The 24,829-nt window shown below is 33.9% G+C and overlaps 1 protein-coding gene across 1 annotated transcript; it reads left to right on the top strand.

Moving 5' to 3' along the window:
* The first annotated feature begins 692 nt into the window (after positions 1-692).
* Positions 693-24,480, top strand: LOC141296384 (transcriptional-regulating factor 1-like). Its single transcript, XM_073827633.1, has 14 exons — positions 693-1,962; positions 2,041-2,087; positions 4,887-5,034; positions 5,118-5,312; positions 9,709-9,997; positions 12,680-12,734; positions 13,974-14,113; positions 16,983-17,086; positions 17,173-17,248; positions 17,757-17,845; positions 19,850-19,963; positions 20,226-20,330; positions 23,818-24,002; positions 24,096-24,480. The coding sequence occupies exons 1-14, from the start codon at positions 748-750 to the stop codon at positions 24,388-24,390; spliced, it is 3,057 nt and encodes a 1,018-aa protein (XP_073683734.1). The 5' UTR covers positions 693-747; the 3' UTR covers positions 24,391-24,480.
* The last annotated feature ends 349 nt before the right edge of the window (positions 24,481-24,829 follow it).

Raw genomic sequence — 24,829 nt, 5'->3', positions numbered from 1 at the left:
TTTCATATTTTATTACCATTTTCTATAGTGAATAAACTATAGTGAATAAACTGATAATGTGAGAAATGTTGAAGATGTCTGAATACATTTGGGGTTGACTATAATTCATTTGTGATTATCAAGATTAGTTTAAGTTATTCTCATATTTCACTACCATTTCTAAACTATAGCAAATAAACTGTGATAATATGAGAAATGCTGAAGGTGTCTGAATGAATTTGTTCTGACAGTTTAACTCTTAAGTTCTTGTCATATTTTATTACAATTTTCTAAACTATAGTGAATAATGTGAGAAATGCTGAAGGTGTCTGAATAAATTTTGGTTTGACTCTTGTGATTATAAATTTATTCTGACACAGTTTAACTCTTGAGTTCTTGTCATATTTTATTATTATTTTATAAACTATAGCAAATTAACTATGAGAATATGAGAAATGTTAAAGATGTTTGAATAAATTTTGGTTTGATCTTAACACAGGTTCCTAGTCTTATTGTATATAACTAAATGCAGGTTATTCTTAAAAGACAAATATAACAACTTGCTCTGTCTCGTTTTATAGGAAAAAACTATTATTGAAATCCGCCGAGAGCTGAATGCATGAAGACAACCATTTGAGAGTCTGTCCAAATAACGAATGACGGAAAACGTTTGATGTCTTTGATAGCCACACTGAAAACACCATGCAATCACGTTCTCTCAAACCACTTATTTAACAATACGGAAGTGGCACTTTATTCTTTCTTAAGATGACGGAAAACCTGTACGAGACGAATCAGTTTGCCAACCACACCAATGGGACTTATTTGTTCCAGCACAGCCCAAGCGCATTGGGTGGACCTCACTATGGTGTACCAAACGTGAGCTCGATCCAATCATCTCCAATATCTCCTCGACTCAACCACGAGCAGCTAACATCTCCTGCCACTCCTGGACATGAACTTTCTCCAATGCTTGAGATGCCAAACAGTGGCGGGTCTTGGGAATACAATCAATTTGAAAGGACATCATCATGGGGATCATCTCACGAAGAACTGCCTGAAACCTCTCGAATCTATCCATTTAACATCACGCCCCAAAACAACTCATCATTGAATTGCAAAGACAACGGCAGTGCTTCTCATCATCAAAGGCTGGACTCATTCTCAAAAGCCTTTCCTGTGAAAAACACTCAACTTCTATTTGGCGACAGCAACAGGACAGATGAAAAGCATGCAGAAAATCACATCTCAGGAGTTTTGCACTTACCTCAAAATCTTCCAGAAGGATCAGATAGACAGGCTTTGGAGTCTCCAGTTTTTAACTCGATGGTCATTCAAGGTCAATGCGAACAGGTTGGGTTTCATCAATCGGAAAGCCAAAACCCACTCCACGGCCTTTACCAAAACCACCAACAGTTTCATTATGGATACCAACAACACAAACAGAAACTGAACAACATGGAGCAGGTAAACAGGAGTCTCCAAAAGCCACAGAGCTCTTGGCATGGCTATCAAAGTCAGTCGATGTCATACCCGATGTCTTTGAATCAACAACAACGAGGGATGTTTGCACATAAAACTCATCTGGACTCAACTCATCACGAACCTCTTCAATCTCCAACCTACGACCACCGTCAAGATTTCAAAGTCCTGGAGCAGCAGATCTTCCATTACCAAGAACAACAACATCTCCGTTCGCTTTCCCAACCTGGCAATCCGTACCTCATGCAAGAACACATGCAATCGATCCCTGCAAAGCAAAACAACGTGTTTAGCGATGCTCGTCACTCAGCGCCCAACACACCCGTGTTCTCGAGTCCAAAAGAAGATCAATCTAGTTTCAACTTTCCTCACCGAAGTGAAGACCTCTGCAGTCTGCTTTACCAAAACCAAAGCTCAGGAGTCTGTAAAACTCTTCCACAGATGACTAATAGAGGGGATATATTTCACCATCTCACCGCACATGCGCCTCAATGGTCACAGGTACTGTGTTTTTCATTTTTTAGTTCATTATAGAGTAATTTGCACTTAAGTTAAAAGTTTCTCATAAATGCTTTGCAGGCACAGTCACCAGATATTCAAGATGAGGCCATTTCACCACATTTCAGGTTAGACTCTAACCCTACTTCTGTCCATTTAGACAAATCAAACTTATTTGTGTTTGTGTGTTAGAAAATCATGATGTTAATGTTTATAATACCAGTATATTAATTTTTTACAATCACATTTAGCAGATTAGAGCTGGGTGATAACATAGTTTACATTTTGCGACAATTATAAACAATCAAGCCGTTCATATTTGCTACATACAGTGTACACCTCATTTTTTGCATGTTTTATGTTGCTGACTTATGTTAAACTGTTTTAAATATGGTTTTTACCACATCAATCTACACTCCATGCACCATAATGATAAAGCAAAAGCTGTATAATTCAATGCAAACCTGCAATAATTAAATATGTTAAATAATACAAATATCCTTGTATGTATTTAATCCCATTTTATTAACCAATGTCTTTGCTGCCGACCTTCGATGACCCAATTCATCCATACTAATAAGCAAAAAATTCTTCTGCCATCTACTTTAAAGATGTGAATAAACTTTTCTCTAAGCCTGAGGCTTTTGGTTTAAAAAGGCTTTTACATTTGCCAAAAATAGAGCTTTTTTTTATTAAAAAACAAACAAGCAAGCCCTGCCCAGATTTAAAAATAACAAAAAACTAACGTAACTCATTACTTTCCATAAAAAAGTAACTAAGTAATGGAATTAGATACTTTTTTAGGGAGTAACTCAGTATTGTAATGCATTACTCCCCAACACTGTGCATAAGTATTCACACCCTTATCTGGGACAGCTGAAATTTAGCTCAGGAGCATTCATATTGCTCGTAGATGTTACTACATTTTGAGTGAATTTAACCTGTGCCACAACTTTCACAACATCATAAATTTATAAAAAATAAAAAATAAAAATAAAAATCTGAAATAAGCACATTGCATAAGTATTCATACCTGTAACTCAGTACTTAGCTGAAGCACCTATACAGCCTCAAGTCTTTTTGGGTATGATGCAACAAGATTTGCACATCTGCATTTGGCAATTATCTGCCATTCTTCACCTCACCTCTTCACCCCTCAAGCTCTGTCAACTTGGATGGGGTCTGGCAGACATGTTCAGGTTTCTCCAGAAATGTTTGATAGGGTTCAAGCCAAGGCTCTGGCTGGGCCACTCAAGGACATTCACAGAGCTGTCTAAAAGCCACTTTTGCTTTGTGATTAGGTTCATTGTCCTGCTGAACTTTCTGGTGAATTTTCTGCCGAGAGGTTCTGAATGCTCTAGGAAGTCATGGTTGTTTCAAACTTCTTCCATTAAGGATAACAGAGACTACATGCTTCTGTGAACCTTTAATGCAGCAGGTTTCTTTCTGAACTCTTTTCTAGATGTGCGGCTTGATGCAATCCTGTCTCTAGCTCTACAGGCAGTTTTTTTTTTACCTCAGGGCTTGGTTTTTGCTCTGATATGCATTATCAGATCTTTCAAATCAAAGCCATTTTCAAATCAAACCCATTCAATTGAATTTGCCACAGATTAACTTCACTCAAAGTGTAGTAACATCTACAAGAAATATGAGCTAAATTTCAACTGTCCCAAATAAAGGTATGAATACTTATGCAATGGAATCATTCAGGTTTTTTATTTTTAATAAATTTGCACATATGTTAAAAACCTGCTTTCTGCTTTGCCATTGCGGTGTATGCAATGTAGATTGATGCTGAAAAAAAGTCATTTGAAGTAGTTTAACATAAGGCAGCAACATAAAATATGAAAAAAAATAAATTAAGGTGTATGAATACTTTCGCATGGCACTGTAGAATGTATAGCACTATGTAAGTATATAGTATGTATGCAAATAAATTTGGACATACTTATATATCCTACTTTATATAAAGAGCTGGGTGTTCAATGCTTACATATTGCAACAAAAAGTTGAATATAATATATGTGACCCTGGACCACAAAACCAGTCATAAGAGATTCATACATCATCTGAAAGCTGAATAAATAAGCTTTCCATTGATGTATGAAAGTATTTTTAGGATAGGACAAGATTTGTCTGAGATACAACTATTTGAAAATCTGGAATCTGTGGGTGCAAAAAAAAAAATCTAAATTTTGTTTTGATATATTTATGGTAGGAAATGTACTAAATATCTTTCACTAATCACTAACATAACTTTACTTAATATCTTAATGATTTTTGGCATAAAGTTAAAATTTATAATCTGTATTTTAGGCTTTAGCTACAAATATACCTGTGCTCCTTAAGAATTAAGCTTTTGTGGTCCAAGTAATTGTGGTAACACTTTATAATGCATTATAAAGGTTTATTAAAGGGTAAAATGCATTTTAATTATTCATAACATGCATTGTAATACATCATATCTTGTCATAAATAATTATAACCAAATTTTAAATGCATAGTGCAACAACTGAATTTATAATTTATAAATTATAATGTATTAACTGGGGTTACACTTGTTCATGTGATTGTACAACGCATTAAAAGCCATAATTAATGCATTAAAACTACTTTTATAATACATTATACATAAAGGCTTCAAGTAAAGTGTTACTGTAATTGCATAATTCATTAATAATTGATTAAGTCGACATCCAGTGATACTAAGAATTATGAATCCTGAGGTCTTGCTATTGAATTTTTAACAATTATTATATGGTCATGTGTAACATTGGATATTGCAGTATGTGTAAGAAAATACTACTTCAGGTTTTTTACTTTAAAATTTCACTAGTGTTATTTGCTGCTCTCTAATTTTTGTGAAGTTTACTAGCAGTTTTATGGATATACAGTATAATATAGTATGTGGATTTGGATTTCTGTAGAGCAGAACCTGGGTTGTCGAGAGAGGACGGATCCCACGCAAAGATGCGATGCACAGTTTGTCACAGAGAGTTCAAAAGTCTTCCGGCTCTGAACGGTCACATGCGCTCACATGGAGGACTGCGGACACAACCCACATCGCTCAAAATGGTAAGAACCAGAGTCATTTTGTTCATCAGTGAGATGGCTTGTGAAAAATCACTTGCTTCATACTTCTTTCTTTGTTGCAACAGAAAGACGGGCACATTCATCTGTCTGAGTCTGCTCAAACCAACCCCATCATCTTACCTGTGTCAGTACCTGTCAAGGACTACCCATCCAAACTCTCGCTCAGCCTTCTGTGCCACCAGAAAGCTGAGGAACAAAACAGTTTAATTAAGTCCGGTACACAGTCACCCCGGCCGTCTGTACGAAAACACCCTTCCTGTGTGAGTTTCTGGCATTCATATGATTTTTAACAGCCGTTTAAAAAAAAATTAAAAGCTTTAATATCGAGATCTGAAACATCACTTCAGCCATCTGAGAATTTATAGACTGCTGATGCTCAAAATTGTTTTTAAATGTACAACTTCATTCTTATGCCATTCCATTCTACTATTCCGTTACAAAAATTATAACTGTAAATTGATTTCTTCATGAAAAACAATGCAATGAGCTCTTGAATATATTCTGTCCAGCTTTCTTATAATAGAAGGTTCCTACACATTTTCCATTTCAAAATTACATATTTTTCCATACTTTATTTTATCAGACCATAGAGCATTATTTTCAGCTTTATATTTGGTATATAGTAGAGTCATCTGTACAGATACAGATACAGAGACCCTAAAATAAATAATTAAAAAACAAATAAATAAATTAAGACTTTTACATGCACACAAGAAAATTTTGTGCCCTTGAGAAACTATTTACATGTGCATAGGATGTTTTTGTATGCTGTAACCTTTTCTAGTTATATATATTTCCTTTGTGCATCACTGCCATCTTATTATGAATGAAACAAGAGCATGGATGCACATAAATTAAGGTACTTGCTCCAGTGTTGTTTTTGACAACCATCTTAGATTTAGTCTTAGTCTTAGTCTTTTGGACTAAAATGCTTCTTAGTTTTAGTCAAATTTTAGTCACTTCTATATGTGATAGTTTTAGTCCAATTTTAGTCGACGAAAAGTCAAAAAGGTTTTAGTCTAGTTTTAGTCAAAAAAAGGGAAAAAAGTAGTCTTTTAACAAATTAATGTAGGTCAGTAAGTATTTTGCTGTTGGGTAGTGTCACTTATAAGTTCTGAAAATAGCAGATCTATAGTTCAACACAATGTGAGCTTCCGGATCGACTATTTTCACCAATAATTACAATAATGAAGGAATGTTTTAGAACATAAAAGACAAACAAGGATGGAATGCTAAAACGGCTTGCCATACTAGTATAGCAAAGAGTATTTAATGCTAAAACGGCTTGCCATAGCGTCAGATACTTTTTAAGTTTTAATTGGCATGCACAATAAGCGGAAATGTCATGCATTTTAAATGTCTGACAGACCACCCACTAACATTTTCGTCTATTCTCGTCTCGTCAACGAAAACTCACACACGTCTCGTCATGTTTTAGTCATCAACGAGCCATTTCTATCTCGTCATCGTCTCGTTATCGTCATGAAAAAAAGTGGCGTCAACGAAATGATTTCGTCATCGTCATCGTTGACGAAAACAACACTGACTTGCTCAAAATTTGGCTTTTCTTATGGTAGTACCTCTAATATCAAGGCCTAATGTCCAACTTAACAAACCTTCTGTGGCAGTGGAGAAACCATGACACAAAGTGGGCTGATGGCATGAAATATGCCAAAGTCAAGGGTCTATAAAAAAGACTGATACTGTAAATTAAAAAAAAGTGTTTAAAATGTGGCTTTCGTTAGGGCAGTATGCCATATTTCAAGGTCTTTGGTCTCTTTAACGCCCAGTTTGTGACGGCCAAGAAACCACACCGCGAAAATGGGCTGATGGCACAATGATAATGCTAAGTTTATTGGTTTCTTGTGTGCACATAAAAGTTTGTATATTTTTTACTTTTGCAAAGGTCCTTGAGGTTCTGTATTATGGTGTTAGAAATATAGTGAGAAGAAACCCAAAATGCTTATAACCTGCATTTTGCATACTGAAAAAGTGCACCGTGAATTCATTCAATTGTATTTGACAATCACTAAACAGCTGTCATGAAACCTCACTTCATGTACAATAATATAATTGAATTAAATACTTAATTTTGTATTACAAAAAAACAAATAGGGTCAAAAGTCTGGAAAATACTTGAATCAAATTCCATACATTTCCAAAGCCTGTAGGCACCATAAAATGCATAAATGAAAGAAAAATGCTGAAATTAAAGGGATATCAAAATGATATTCATATCAAAATGAATTTGACTACTGCCTCCAATTCAATTTGTCGTATACTGAAAAATGGCCTAACTAGATTGCTAATCCTGATTTCTTTGCTTTGAGTTAATGTAAACCTCTAAAATGTGCAGTGAACCAATCAAACACTCAATAATGGTTTTTAACGTTGACAACTGAAACTGCACGCTTTGCACAAGGTTTAATTGTCTCTTTGCAAAGAGCTTGATTGACAGGCGATCTGACCAATCATAATGACAAATCCACCGTTATGTCTGACAAACAAATCAGACAGGAGAGTAGATTAACATTGATGGACTTAAACTTGAAAAATGGTGTGTACTGACATCTTTTCACGGCTGAAACAAAATACATTCTGATTTTCATTCATGCTTAATTCAGTAAATCTTAAAAGACGATCGGTTCGGTCTTTTGAACTGAGGCAATACAGTGATCTGTCACGACACAAAAAGAGGCACAAAATGTTATTTATTGCTTGAATTTCTTCATTTCTAGATTTGAAAGCTGAGACCTTGTTTCATACCAGAAGTAACTTGCTTTGTCTTGTCTATCGGCGTGTTGTCAGTTTCCTCTTTGCTCTGTAATGTTTTTTCACTGCGCGAGAAGAAGGTCAACTGACCCTTTGCAAAAAACCGCCCTCGTTAGTTACTGTTGCTATGTCCAACAAACAATGGTGCTCTCACACTACACATCACGTTTTCACACAGTGATAAACACATTGCGGAGCAAAAAGGAAAATGACAACACGCCAATAGACAATACAGAGCAGGTTACTTCTGGTATGAAACAAGGTCTCAGCATTAAAATGTTGTAATTTTTTTAAGAAATTCAAACAATAAATACCGTTTTGTGGCTTTTTAATGTGTCGTGAGGGATCGCTGTATTGCCTTGTTAAATCAATCTTTACTTATTTACATGAATAAACATGAAAGAACATCAGAACTTATTTAAACTGTGGAAAAACGTCAATATCTCATAATTCTAAGAAAAACTGTCAGAATTGCGAGATATAAACTTGCAATTGCTAAGAAAATGTGAGAATTGCGAAATACAAACAAGCAATTCAGAGACAAAAAGTCAAAATTGCCTGTTTATATCTCACAAGTATGACTTCATTTATCACAATTGCGAGTTTATATCTCACAATTCTGAGAAAAAAGTCAGAATTGCTAGATATAAACTTGCAATTGCTAAAGTAGTGAGAATAAGCAATCCAGAGGAAAAAGTCAGAATTGCAAGTTTATATTCCACAATTCTGACTTCATTTCTCAGAATTGCAAGTTTTTATCTTTGAATTGCGGAAGTGAGAATTGCGGAATACAAACAAACAATTCTGAGGAAAAAAGTCAAAATTGCCTGTTTATTTCTCACAATTCTGAGAAAAGAAGTGAGAATTTCGAGATATAAACTTGCAATTGCTAAAAAAAAAAAAAAAAAGGGAATTGTGAAATACAAATAAGCAATTCAAAAAAAAAAGAGTCAAAATTGCTTTATAAAAAAGTTTATATCCCGCAATTACGACTTTGTAACTCGAAACTGAGCTTATATCATGCAGTTCTCAAAATTGCCTGTTTATATCTCACAATTCTGACTTCATTTCTCACAGTTGCGAGTTTATATCTCAGAATTCTGAGAAAAAAGTCAGAATATAAACATGCAATTGCTAAAGAAGTGAGAATCGCAAAATACTAATAAGCAATTCAGGGGAAAAGTTTAAATTCCACAATTCTGACTTCATAACTTGCAATTGAGTTTGAATAACACAATTCTGAGAAAAAAAGTCAAAATTGGCTGTTTATATCTCACAATTATGACTTCATTTCTCACAATTGCAAGTTTATATCTTTGAATTGCAGAAGTGAGAATTGCAGAATACAAACAAGCAATTCTGAGGAAAAAAGTCAAAATCGCCTGTTTATTTCACACAATTCTGAGAAAAGAAGTGAGAATTGCAAGATATAAACTTGCAATTGATTAAAAAAAAGTCAAAATTGAGACACTTCACGCAAAAACGCTGTCTTCATGCACACATTTTTTTTTCTGAATTATGACAAAATGAGATATCCAAAAAAATCCCCTCTGTAAAACAATACTCTAATATGTCAAAAAATAATCAAGAATTTTGAAACTGACCTCATCCAGTGTTTAGATTTTTTTTACTAGAAATGTACGCAAATTAGCGCATATTTTATTAAATAATGACTCATTTGCATATTTAAACCCTAACATTTTGAAAACTTGGAATACTAATTTTTTTTTGCAATAATCAATGCAATCAATCAACTGAGTAAGTAAGGTGATAACTATTAGTTATTTTTTTACTCTATTCACCTGCAGCGTCTCACCTTAAATCATGTAAATCCGACAGATTTTAATGTTAACTAAAGCACTCTTCCTACATAACCCATTCTAGATAAAGAGATCCGTCTCGGATGGAGAATGTGCACCAAAGCAGGTGAAAAAGAGGTACCGCCACTGTCTGGTCCCATTGATGATTCCTCCACCCAGCGCCGGTCAGGAGTCCAGAGGCGCCGTGCTCTTCCGCAGTCAGCTGAGGACACCGAGCAGCATTGGAGACGACGTGCCGTACACGCCTCCACCCATGCTCAGCCCCGTACGCCCGGGATCAGGCCTCTTCAGTGCCATCAGTGGAAGAGCAACAGGCAGGAGCAGCAGGGTTGAATCTGTTGTAGACGGGGCTGGTTAGTCTCTCTTAATGAGATAGTTCACCCAAAAATGAAAATTTGATGTTTATCTGCTTACCCCCAGGGCATCTGAGATGTACGTGACTTTGTTTCTTCAGTAGAACGCGAACGAAGATTTTTAACTCAAACGTTGCAGTCTGTTAGTCATATAATGGCAGTGGATGGGCACCAAACCTTTGAAAGTAAAAAAAACATGCACAGACAAATCCAAATTACACTCTGCGGCTCGTGACGATACATTGATGTCCTAAGACACGAAAGGATCGTTTTTTGCGAGAAACTGAACAGTATTTATATCATTTTTCACCTTTGATACATAGCCAAGTCCAACTGTCCCTCTGGCGTAGTATATGCAAACGGCGGAAGCGATCTGTCGCGTGTATACGGCGCTCATTGTTTACACAGTGCACAGAGATTGTGGGTATAGACGGTTTCAACGGCAACAACATAAACAAACGTTACTGCGCATGAGCGCTTTTGTGGCCCAAACTTAACTTCCGGTATACATCCAAATAGAATCAATAACAACAGCTAAGTCCTTCTAGAGTAGATTATTTTTTTAATAACAAGCGAAATATGTTGGCTGCGTAAATTAGACTGATTTATTAAAAATGCAAACTCATTACTTCCCAGTAGGAGGTGCTTTAAGCACGAGAAACGAGGTTTCCCCGGTAATGGCTATAGACAAAGCAGCTCTTAATTTAAAAACGCTGCCTTATGCAGGATGAAATGAAAATGACATTTTCTAAAGACAGTCTTTCTTCAGAAATACAGTGATATAAAAACACCCACGCCTGGGTTTGATTTTTAAACGTGTATTACGTTTATTCAACGAAGTCTATTAACAGATTAATTAATTAGTCTATTATTTCCAATTGGAAAATCAGTCGGTTTTTATATCGTGGCAGGTCGCCACAAACACGTACCACAGCACAATAACCTGAGACCAATTTCATTACTCATTATTAGCTGCGTTTGTAGCCCGCGACACGAACCAGACAGATAAACAAACACAGACCGGAAGTTAATTTAGGTCCAGGCGCGTGCGCCCGATGAAACCGTCTATAGTGGCTTTTCAAAATGGTAATGACTTGCGCTTATCCTGATTGTTACGATTTAAAGCTAAAAGATTACGTTTGCTTGCACGAACTCATCCGGGACTGTTGAATGTTCACCGATTCCCAACTTCACATTTTTCGCCTTCCGGCGTTTGCGTATACTCAGGACAGTTGGACATTGCTGTGAATCAGTGGTAAATACACTGTAAACAAAATCTGTAGAAATTACAGTATTACTGGCAGCTGGTTGCCAGTAACTTACTGTAGATTTTAATTTATGCTATTTACTGGCAACAGTTTGTTCAAAGTTAATTGAACATTAAACATTAACAAGTCTTTATCTTTACAGAATAAAACTAAAATAACAGCCTCATGCAAAGCATTCTGGGAACCAAAATCTGAAGGAAAAAAACAGAAAAAGGTTGATGAAGGTTTCTGGTTCCCAGAATGCTTTGCAGTAGGTTGTTATTTTATAGTTTTATTCTGTAAAGACAAAGACTTGTTAATGTTTAATGTTCATTTAACTTTGAACAAACTGTTGCCAGTAAATAACATAAATTAAAAATCTACAGTAAGTTACTGGCAACCAGCTGCAGAACTACAGCAAATTTTTTACAGTGTAGTGATATAAATACTGTTCAGTTTCTCACAAAAAATGATCGTTTCGTGTCTTAGGACATCAATGTATCGTCACGAGCCGCAGAGTGTAATTTGGATTTGTCTGTGCATGTTTTTTTTTGTTTCAAAAGTTTGGTGCCCATTCACTGCCATTATATGACTAACAGACTTCAACAGTTTGAGTTAAAGGAGTAGTTCACTTTCAAAACAAAAATTTACAGATAATGTACTCACCCCTTTGTCATCCAAGATGTTCATGTCTTTCTTTCTTCAGTCGTAAAGAAATTATGTTTTTTGGAGGAAAACATTTCAGGATTTCTCTCCATATAATGGACTTCTATGGTGCCCCGAGTTTGAACTTCCAAAATGCAGTTTAAAAGCAGCTTCAAAGGGCTCTAAATGATCCCAGCTGAGGAAGAAGGGTCATATCTAGCGAAACGATCGGTTATTTTCTAAAAACATTTACAATTCAAATACTTTTTAGTCTCTACACAAAGTACACACAGAGCTAGACAAGACAAGCATTTGAAGTTAAAAAGTATATAAATTGTAATTTTTTTTTTTTTTTAGAAAATGACAGATCGTTTTGCTAGATAAGACTTTTCTTTGAAGCTGCATTTTGGAAGTTCAAACTCGGGGGCACCATAGAAGTCCATTATATGGAGAGAAATTCTGAAATGTTTTCCTCAAAAAACATAATTTCTTTACGAATGAAGAAAGAAAAACATGAACATCTTGGATGAGTCCATTATCTGTACATTTTTGTTCTGAAAGTGAACTACTCCTTTAAAAATCTTTGTGTTCTACTGAAGAAACAAAGTCACCTACATCTTGGATGCCCTGGGGGTAAGCAAATAAACATCAAATTTTCATTTTTGGGTGAACTATCCCTTTAATGCAGTCACATTTACAGACAAGCTATCTAAAGATTTTACAACAATAGCGAAGATTAGATATTTGAAAGAGATGTTTTGATTTGATTTTCAATGTTTGTCTACAACAGGTGATATGGATGACTGCAGTGAGACTTCAAGAGAGAAAGCTGTTAATGTAACACCGTAAGAATTTTAATGATTTTAATTAAAGCTATGGATGTAAATTTAACATCACTTTCAAACACAAATTAAACTACGTATTACATTTTCTCAAGAAAAGGGCATTGCTAGGTAGTTGTTTACTGGCCAAAGTCAAAAAAAGTCCCTTGTCAAGTCTCGATCATATTGAAAAAAATATTAAAAAAGGGTTAAAAATGTATACATTACCAGTCAAAAGTACGATTTTTTAAGTGTTTTATAAAAAAAGTTTCTTCTGCTCACCAAGCCTGCATTTGTTTGATCCAAAAACAGTAAAATTTAGAAATATTTTTACTATTTAAATTAACTGTTTTATATTTGAATATATTTTAAAATGTAATTTATTCCTGTGGTTTCAAAGCTGGATTGTTAGTACCATTACTCCAGTCACATGATCCTTCAGAAATCATTCTAATATTCTGATTTGATGATCTAAAAAAATATATATATATAATTATTATGTTGAAAACAGCTGAGTAGAATTTGTTTAGGTTTCTTTGATGAATTGAAAGTTCAGAAGAACAGCATTTACCTAAAATATAATCTTTTGTAACATTATAAATGCCTTTATCATCACTTTTGATCAATTTAAAGCATCCTTACTAAATAAAAGTAATAGTAATATACTATAATTTCTTTCCCCAAAATAAATAAATAAATAAGTAAATTTAAGCTTTTGAATAATATAATATAGATAAATGCTGAAAAAATTATTAAACTGTTTTAAATATTGATAATAATAATAATAATAATAATAAATGTTTCTTGAACATAAAATCAGCATATTAAAAGGATTTCTGAAGGATCATGTGACACTGAAGACTGGAGTAATGATGCTAAAAATGTAGGTTTGATCACAGGAGTAAATTACATTTTAAAATATATTCAAATAGAAAGCAGTTATTTTAAACAGTAAAAATATTTCAAAATTTTACTGTTTTGACTGTACTTTGAATCAAATAAATGCAGGCTTGGTGAGCAAAAGAGACTTATTTTAAAAACATTAAAAAAATCACTTTTGACTGGTAGTGTATATTAATGCTTTTGCATTCCATCACAAAACTTTCGTGTTCTCCCAACAAAGTTTCCATTTACTTTAATGAATGCAGTTTATCTGGGACATTAGATTTTTTTTACTAATTGACTAATTCGATTGGTGTATTGACTAATTAATTACATGTTTGAATATAAAGTAAATAACTGTAATTTATATGTTCTTTGTAGTCATATTAATGTTGGTGAGGATTTTCAAGCAAAAATCCCAAACATTAATAGTCAACCCCTGACAGAAGAAGACACCCATAATGCTGTTCTTCTGTGGTCGCCCACCAAAGACATGGATACCCCTGATAACCAGCAGAACGGTAACTAAAATCACATTTTGTGCCGAAAGAGTTAAGTGCAGCAACTAAGCGAAGTGCACTCCAGTGATTTTACAATGCAGAACAGGTATTTTTAGGCCTGATGGAAAGCAAAACATTATAAAATCATTCTTCAGCTGAGTAATACAATTATCTACACTGATTTTTCAAAAAATATTGTAATATATTTTACAAGAAAACACTATTTCAGCCTTTCTACTTCAAAAGTTCTTGTTTAATTGAATGTATTAGTCACCAGTTCTTTGTAATTAATTATGAAATGTAGCAATTTCTAAGTGAAAATTGTTTGTATAACAACTGCAACACAAAACTAGATCAGAAAGTTTGTCAAGACAAACTTTAAGTTGGCTTGAGAAAGCCGGACCGGAGAGTTTGAAAAGTTTAAGGATGTTTTAAGAAGCTAAAAAAGTTTAGGAAGTTTAAGTTTAAAAAGTTTAAAAGCAAGTTGCTAGTATGTTTTTAGTTATTTTAACATGATTAGCAAGTTACTAGCATGTTTTTAGGATGACTAGCATGTTGCTAGCATGATTAACAAGTTGTTAGCATAAGCAAGTTACTAGCATGTTTTAGCATGACTAGCATGCCACTAGAATGTTGATAGCATGATTAACATGTTATTAGCATGACTAGCATGTCACTAGCATGTTGTTAGCATGATTAGCATTTTGCTAGAACAACTAGCATGTTGCTAACGTGATTAACAAGTTGCTAGCATGTTGCTAACATTATTACCAAGTTACTAGCATGTATATAACAAGACTAGCATGTCACTAGCATGTTGTTAGCATAAGCATGTTATTAGCATGTTTCTATCATGACTATCATTTCACAAGCATGTTTCTAACATGATTAGCAAGTCACTAGCATGTTACTAGCACGATTAACAAGTTGTTAGCATAAGCAAGTTACTAGCATGTTTTAGCATGACCAGCATGTCACTAGCATGTTGATTGAATGATTAGCATGTTACTAGCACAACTAGTATGTCACTAGCATGTTGTTAGCATGATTAGCATGTTTATAGCATGACTAACATTTCACAAGCTTGTTTCTAGCATGATTAGCAAGTCACTAGCATGTTGCTAGCACGATTAACAAGCTGTTAGCATAAGCAAGTAACTAGCATGTTTTAACATGACTAGCATGTCACTAGAATGCTGCTAGCATGATTAGCATGTTGTTAGCATGACTAGCATGTTGTTAGCATGATTAACATGTCACTAGCATGTTGCTAGCATGTTTACCATTTTATTAGCATGTTTCTAGCATGATTAACAAGTTGTTAGCATGTATCTAACATGACTAGTATGTCACTAGTATGTTGATAGCATGATTAGCATGTTATAAACATGTTTCAACATTACTATCATTTCACAAGCATGTTTCTAGCATGATTAGCAAGTTGTTAGCATGATTAGCATGTTATTCGCATGTTTCTAACGTGACTAACATTTCACAAGCATGTTTCTAGCATGATTAGCAAGTTGTTAGCATGACTAGCATGTTATTAGCATGTTTCTAGCATGACTATCATTTCACAAGCATGTTTCTAGTATGATTAGCAAGTTGTTAGCACGATTAGCATGTTATTAGCATGTTTCTAGCATGACTAACATTTCACAAGCTTGTTTATAGCATGATTAGCAAGTTACTAGCATGTTGCTAGCATGATTAACAAGTTGTTAGCATAAGCAAGTTACTAGCATGTTTTAGCATGACTAGCATGTCACTAGCATTGCTGCTAGCATGATTAGCATGTTGTTAGCATGACTAGCATGTCGCTAGCATTGCTGCTAGCATGATTAGCATGTTGTTGGCATTACTATCATGTTGCTAGCATGATTAGCATGTTATTAGCATGTTTCTAACATGACTAGCATTTCACAAGCATGTTTCTAGCATGATTAGCATGTTGTTAGCATGTGTCTAACATGACTAGCATTTCACTAGCATGTTGTTAGCATGATTAGCATGTTGTCAACATGTTTCTAACATTACTATCATTTCACAAGCATGTTTCTAGCATGATTAGCAAGTTGTTAGCATGATTAGCATGTTATTAGCATGTTTCTAACGTGACTAACATTTCACAAGCACGTTTCTAGCATGATTAGCAAGTTGTTAGCATGACTAGCATGTTATTAGCATGTTTCTAGCATGACTATCATTTCAAAAGCATGTTTCTAGCATGATTAGCAAGTTGTTAGCACGATTAGCATGTTATTAGCATGTTTCTAGCATGACTAACATTTCACAAGCTTGTTTATAGCATGATTAGCAAGTTACTAGCATGTTGCTAGCATGATTAACAAGTTGTTAGCATAAGCAAGTTACTAGCATGTTTTAGCATGACTAGCATATCACTAGCATTGCTGCTAGCATGATTAGCATGTTGTTGGCATGACTATCATGTTGCTAGCATGATTAGCATGTTATTAGCATGTTTCTAACATGACTAGCATTTCACAAGCATGTTTCTAGCATGATTAGCATGTTGTTAGCATGACTACCATGTTGCTAGCATGATTAGTGTGTCACTAGCATATTTTTATCATGAGTAGCATGTCACTAGCATGTTTCGCATGTTATTAGCATGTTTCTAACATGACTAGCATTTCACAAGCATGTTTCTAGCATGATTAGCATGTTGTTAGCATGTGTCTAACATAATTAGCATGTTTAGCATGTCATTAGCATGATTAGCAAGTTGTTAGCATGTTGTTAGGATGTTTTCTAACGTGATTAGCATGTTGATAGATAGATAGAAATGTTTAAATGGTTTATTTTTTGTGCACATTAAGGAAAAAGAAAGCACTAATATGTGACTAGCATTGACTTTCCCCTGTTTCAGTGGATGATCTTCTGAAACTGGCGTGCTCCAGTGTGCTTCCAGGCGGCGGAGCAAACACAGAATATGTCCTGCACTGTCTTTTCGAGTGCAGAGGAGACATAATGGTTAGTATTTTTCTTATCATCACTTCCTGGCATTAAACTCTTTCTCTCGTTCTCTGAAAAGTCTTAAAATAACTATCATGTTCCAGAATACCCTTGAAAAGCTTCTCCTGCCAATGCCGCAGAGAAACTCATCCAGCCCCAAAACAGACTATCATTATGCAGGTGCGTAAGATTTTTGTAACCCCAAAAAACACAAAAATATGCAAGTATTCCTTCCTGAGAAAGCATTCAATTAAACGAAGGGCCAGATTTACGAACAGCTGGCACCAGTGCAAACCCCTTTTATGGCATTTAAAAAAATCGTCTGTCAGGATTTACTAAAAACATGAAAAGGAGTGGGCACCATCATTTTTGTGGCTGATCTTATCGCATATGCATTTTGTAGGAGTTTCCCTTTCAGATGCAAAATTTCTGGGAGGACAGTCTCTAAATGAATCACACATCGCGATTTACTAAAGTTTGCGCCAGACGATTTACTGGTATTTGCGCCATTGTTTCACGCCCCCCCAAAAAATGTCTTGAACCAGATGTTAATTTATGCTGCTTGCGTTGGCCATTATGGAAATGATGCATCAGTGTTCTTGAATGTACAGATCTGCTTTTATGTGTTAACCTAAAAATACTAAATGCACAACATTACAGCGTTTCTTCTCCTCCTCTCATCAACTAGGATCAGACAGATGGACGCTTCAGGAAAAACGGCAACTGAACAAAGCACTTTTAATGCATAGCAAAGACTTCTACCTTGTCCAGAGAATGGTATTTGTGGGCATTTAATATTAAAGGGTTTGTGCAGGTTTTCTGAAGGTGCATTTAAGGCCTTTTCGAGACCAAGTGCAAAAACATAAACATAAATAAAACAAAATGCACCAATATATTTTCTAAATGTAAATGTCTTGTATTAGGCAACACTTTAAAATACAACTTTCAACAGATCTCTATTACACTCTTAAAAACAAAGGTGCTTCACGATGCCATAGAAGAACACTTTTTGTCTAAATGGTTCCATAAAGAACCTTTAACATCTGAAGAACCTTTCTGTTTCACAAAAGGTTCTTTGTGGTGAAAGAAGGTTCCTCAGATTATAAAAAGGTATAAAAGATGGTTCTTTAAAGAACCTTTGACTGAATGGTTCTTTGTGGAACCAAAAATGATTCTTCTATGGCATCGCTGTGAAGAACCTTTTAAAGCAACTTTATTTTTAAGAGCGTACTTTTAATTCATTTTGAAAATAAATAGCTTAAGTCTTAGTCCCACTAGAATATGGAAATAACTTTTACCAATCGAACAGCAAAAAAAGTGATGTTTTTCCTAAGTATTTGTCTTGTTTTTTCGTGGAGATGTCTAAAGATTCTTAAATCAAGATACATTTACTTCAGAAGAAAAATTAAGTCTTGTTTTCTGAAAAACAACAAAAACAAAATAAAGTGAGTTTGTGACTAAAATAAGAACAAAAATCTGCCAATTAGAAAAGTCAAGTTAATTAAAAAGTGAAAAGTTTTTATACCCCATTTTTTAATATATACGCATATGAAGCAAAAATTTTTCCAGCAAATGAAAAAACATTGAAATACAGACGCAAAATAAAACAGAAAGCAAATAATAGCTAAATTAAGTCTTGTTTCCTGAGAAAATGATCAAAATAAAGTGAGTTTGTGACTAAAATAAAAACAAAAGTCTGCCAATTTAAAAAGTCAAGTTAATTAAAAAGTTTTATACCTCATTTTCAGACAATTGCTCGTTTTAAGCATCTTTAAGGAATCTTGAAAAAATGTATTCAACTGTTTTAAATTTTGATAATAATAATAATTATTATTTCTTGAACAGAAAATCAGCATATTAAAATGATTTCTGAAGGACCAAGTGACACTGAAGACTGGAATAATGATGCTAAAAATTTTACTTTGATCACAGTAATAAATTACATTTTAAAATATATTCAAATAGAAAGCAGTTAATTTAAACAGTAAAAATATTTAAAAAGTGTACTGTTTTTGCTATACTTTGGATCAAATAAATGCAGGCTTGGTGAGCAGAAGATAATTCTTTAAAAAGCATTAAAAATCTTACTGTTAAAAAACTTTTGATTTGTTGTGTATATCAATGCTTTTGCATTCGATTGCAAAACTTTTATGTTCTCCCAACAAAGTTTTCATTTACTTTACTTGGGACATAAATGCATATGCATTTAAAGCAAAAGTTTTTCCAGCAAATAAAAAAACACTGAAATACAGAAGCAAAATAGAATAGAAATAGAAGCAAAATTGATTAAAATAATAGTGAGTTTGTGGCTAAAATAAGAACAAAAATCTGCCAATTAGAAAAATCAAGTTAATTTAAGAAGTTAAAAGTTTATATGTCCTATTTTCAGATATTTGCTCATTTTAAACATAAACTCTTAAATAAAATGTATTTTGTTCAATTTCTCAGATAACAACACTTTGTATCTTTAATCTGCATCTCAAGTAAATGCATCTTGATTGAAGGACGCTTAGATGTTTGTATTAGAAAACAAAATAAAAATACGAAGGAAGATATTCATTTTTGGTAACTGCACTTCATGACTGTGTGAATATAAGATGTTCTGCCCTGAATTAAGACCTTTTAAAGACCTTAATTTGTTAAAGGGCGAATTAAGACTTTTTAAGACCTGCAAAAACCCTGTATATATATATATATTCTTTTGCTTTCCGTGAATACATTAGCATTAATTTGTGACCCTGTGGTTTGGTGACTATGAGAATGTGTTCTTTTATTATTTAGGTCAAGACAAAGTCAGTTTCTCAGTGTGTCGAGTATTATTACACATGGAAAAAGCGTTTGCGCATTGGTACGAGAGTCAGCACGGCTCTGTCTACACCTGTTCAAGGCCAGCGGGTGAGTTACGGCTCATCTGAATCTCACGTCACTGTATTTGGACAATTAAGAGACTTACAATTGAACTGAATGCATGGCACTGCATTACAAGACAAAACGGTATTAAAATAATAAGGCAAATGCCATTCAAGAGTGCAGATGACACTTACTTGGATATGATGTTTTAATCTAATTTAATGACATATAGACATTTTAAGTGTGAATTAGGTGTACACATTACATTTTATTTTTTAATGCATAGTCTATATATGTCATGAATTAGGGAGACTGGCCGATAGTCAACATCACAGAGCCGCCCAAAGAAGCCGACAGCAAAACCAGGGAGGCTGAAATATCCGAAAACTCCAGTTCTGTGTTTGTCTGTGAAGTGTCGAACTCTGTGAGTATCTGTGAGCCGGTGTACTACTGAAACCTCTAGGTGCTTTCTCCACTTCCTGTCATTTACTAGTACGCTCACACCTTTTCTCTTAAATATGCCGCATATTGCCTCTGCATTCTGTCAGATGTGTACTGTGTATTAATATAGGTAGTGTGATTGTGTAGTAGTCACTTAGCGACCACTCTGAACACCTTATTAATACTGTATAATTACCTACGTGTCAATAGCAGATTATTACAAGTCCTCTGTTTATATATATATATATATATATATATGTGTGTGTGTGTGTGTGTGTGTGTGTGTGTGTGTATGTGTGTGTGTGTGTGTGTGTGTGTGTGTGTTTGTTTTTGTGACATATCAGGACACAAATTTGTGTAATAAAATGGGTATGACAAAGGTATTACAAGGAGAGGGTGACTTATGAGGACATTGCCCATGTCCCCACTTTTCAAAAGGCTTATAAATCATACAGAATACGTTTTTTTGAGAATGTAAAGATATGCACAGTCTCCTGTGAGGGCTAGGTTTAGGTGTAGGGAAGGTGTAGGGTGATAGCAAATATCGTTTGTACAGTATAAAAACCATTACGTCTATGGAATGTCCCCACAATTCACAAAAACAAACATGTGTGTGTGTGTGTGTGTGTGTGTGTGTGTGTGTGTGTGTGTGTGTGTGTGAGACCCTGGACCACAAAACCAGTCGCATGGGTATATTTGTAGAAAAAGCCAAAAAATAAATTGCATAGGTCAAAATTATCGATTTTTCTTTTAAGCCAAAAATTATCAGGATATTAAGTAAAGATCATGTTCCATGGAGATATTTTGTAAATTTCCTACTGTAAATATATTAAAACTTAAATTAGTAATATGCATTGCTAAGAATTTCATTTGGACAACTTTAAAGGCAATTTTCCTTAATAAATTGATTTTTTTGCACCCTCAGATTTTCAAGTTGTAGCTGGAAAAAATTTGGCCTAACAAACAAACAAATACAATGAGACATGTTTTTAATAATAGAGAAGACACTATGCTAGCTATATAGAATAGTTGATGTTCAGTTTTAGGATTTAAACCCTTAAAACTAAAAAACTAAAATCTCCCTACATAAGATGATTTGACAATAATTTAATCCAAAATGATATTCTGTCATTATTTACTCACCATGAAGCTGTTCTAAATCCACATGCTGATCTGTGAAGCACAAAAAAAGACATCAGGATATTAAGTAAAGATCATGTTCCATGGAGATATTTTGTAAATTTCCTACTGCAAATATATAAAAACTTGCATTTTGATTAGTAATATGCATTGCTAAGAACTTCATTTGGACAACTTTAAAGGCAATTTTCCTTAATAAATTGATTTTTTTGCACCCTCAGATTTTCAAGTTGTAGCTCAGAAAAAATTTGGCCTATCCTAACAAACCATACACCAATGGAAAGCTTATTTATTCAGCTTCCAGATGATGTATAAATCTCAATTTAAAAAAAAAAAAGACCCTTATGACTGGTTTTGTGGTTTAGGGTCACACACACACAATGCTAGCTATATAGAATAGTTGATGTTTAGTTTTAGGATTCAAACCCTTAATAAAACTAAAAAGCAAAAATCTCCCTACATAAGATGACAATAATTGAATCCAAAATGATACTCTGGTATTATTTACTCAGCCTGAAGCTGTTCTAAATCCTCATGCTAATCTGTGGAGTACAAAAAGGAGATTTTGTCATACAGGTTACTTGTGAAAAATAAGCGTGCTTACTCGTACTTAATGTACACTTGTAGTGTACTTTAAATGTTAAATATATACACTACCAGTCAAAAGATTTTGAATGTTTTGTAAAGAAGAATGCTCACCATGCCTCCATTTATTTGATCCAAAGTACATCAAGTATTTTTTACTATTTAAAATAACTGTTTTCTATTTAAATATATATTTAAAAAGGTAATCTATTCCTGTGATTACTCCAATCTTCCTTTCATCCTTCAGAAATCATTCTAATATGCTGATTTGCTGATTTCTTTTTATTATTATCACCAATATTTAAATCTGTTGAGTACATTTTTTTCAGGATTCCTTGATGGGGGGGGGGGGTGATAGAAATGAATACTTTTATTTAGCAATGATGCTTTAAATCGATCAAAAGTGATGATAAAAGACATTTATAATGTTGCAAACGATTTATATTTCAGATAAATGCTGTTCTTCTGAACTACTCAGCATTTTTAATATAATAATAATAATAATAATAATAATAATTATTATTATTATAAATGTTTTTGAGCAGCAAATCAGATTATTTGAATGATTTCTGTGATTATGTGACTGGAGTAATGATGCTAAAAATTCAGCTTTGAAATCATAGGAATAAATTACATTTTAAAATATATTCAAATAGAAAACAGTTATTTTCCATAGTAAAAATATTTCAAAATTTTACTGTTTTTTTGCTGTACTTTGGATCAAATAAATTCAGGCTTGGTGAGCAGAAGAGACTTCTTTAAAAAAAACATTAAAAATCTTACTGTTTGACTGATAGTGTATTTTTTTAAACTGTACATACAGATAATGATGTTCTTTGAATGTTATGAAACATTATTTTATTGAATGTTTTCTAAATGTTAAAAACATCCAGTATTAAAAATGTGATTTTAAAAGGACAGTTCGCCCAAAATTACATTAAAGTATATTTTAGTTTATAATTGTCAATGCTTTCGCTTTAACCATATATCAACAAAGATGTACTTAAGTCCTACTTAAGTGTGTCAAAATACACTCTTAAGTTCAACTAATTGCATTTAAAGGATAACTGATGCCAAAATGCAACCTGGGCTGTTTTTTTACTGTAAACAACATAATTACGTAATTATGCTTTTAGATATAAGTTTGTCTCGTTTACAGTAAAAAAAAAAAAAAACAGCCCAGGTTGCATTTTGGCAACAGTTATCCTTTAATATAAATTTAGACTATAATAAATTTTCATTTACTGTAATTGCAAAAAACATGCAACTAAGCGTCCGAACATTACATTTAGATGACACTCAAATTTAGAATACATTTTAAAATAAGTACTCATTTTAAAGATATTCTATTTGTCTAAGACACAACTATTTGAAAATCTGGAATCTGAGGGGAGAAAATTGTCTTTAAAGTTGTCCAAATGAAGTTCTTAGCAATGCATATTCCTAATCAAAAATTAAGTTTTGAAAAATTTACGGTAATAAATTTACAAAATGGAACATCCTTTTTGGCATAAAAGAAAAATCAATAACTTTGACCCATACAATGTATTTTTGGCTATTGCTACAAATATACCTGTGCTACTTAAGGGTCACACATAGTGCATGTGTTGGACGGATGTTAGATTTTTGGTGTTCCTTAGGCCGTTTAACTGTTTTATGGAAAAATGTGTTTGGAAGTAGTAAACAGTTACAAAAAAAAGCATTTATGGCTAAAATTGCTATTGTTCTCACAGCAGATAAACGAAGAAACGTGGACCCAAAACAACCTCCGGCTGCTCTGTAGCTCTCCAGCCGAAAACAAAGCGTCCACGCTGACCCTGCCTTTGAGTTCGGCTTCTGTGAGAAGTTCTCCCTCCAACAGCACCACCAGCGGAGATACTGATTCAGCCGTCGTCTTTCCCTGCACAGAGTGTGGAAAGTAAGCCACATCCTGACTCAAACACAGAAACATCTTCATACAGTTATGAATCACTGTGGTTGTGATCTGATTCATGATTGCCTCTCCTCCTAGGGTGTTTTTGAAGGTGAAAAGTCGAAATGCCCACATGAAGACACACCGGCAGCAGGAGGACACACAATTGTGGCACTTCCCCAGGCATCCTGAGCAAGCTCATGTGATGGTGACACCTGAATGTCCTGTTACATCATTAAAACAATCCATAAGCCTTCATTCTTTAACATGTTACAGATCCGGGGAGGTCAAAGCATCTTTAAATGACATGTGCAGTGAGTCTGTGCAGGAAATTGATTGTTCTCGGAAGACACTTGCTGCCCTACATAGTCCACTGGACTATATTTCAAGTTAGAAGATGAATGAGGAATATCTTATATAATATCTTGAGGACTATAATTGACTCCTTCATGTAAATGGTAGAGCTTTATGTAAATTAAAAGGCGATGGCACATCTTGTGTAAAAAGTGTGTAATGTGCTTTGTTTTATCTGCATCTGATAGCCTGTTGTGTATTGTCATATTGTGTATTACATTTCATTTTTTAAATAAACCACCTGGTTTCTCAGTAATGATCAAACACTCATATTTACAGATTAAACACACAATGTACACTACTAGTCAAAATCTTTTAAATACTAAGACTTTTAATGTTTTTTAAATAATCACCAAGACTGCATTTATTTGATCCAAAGTACAGCAAAAAATAAAAATAATTAAAAACTGTACAATTTTGTAATATTTTTTCAATTTAAAATAACGGTTTTCTATTTGAATATATTTTACATTTTATTT

This window comes from Garra rufa, chromosome 21 (genome assembly GCF_049309525.1).
Source record: "Garra rufa chromosome 21, GarRuf1.0, whole genome shotgun sequence".
Classification (NCBI taxonomy): domain Eukaryota; kingdom Metazoa; phylum Chordata; class Actinopteri; order Cypriniformes; family Cyprinidae; genus Garra; species Garra rufa.
The sequence above is the reverse complement of the archived record's forward strand: the minus strand, read 5'-3'. Positions and strand labels throughout refer to the sequence as shown.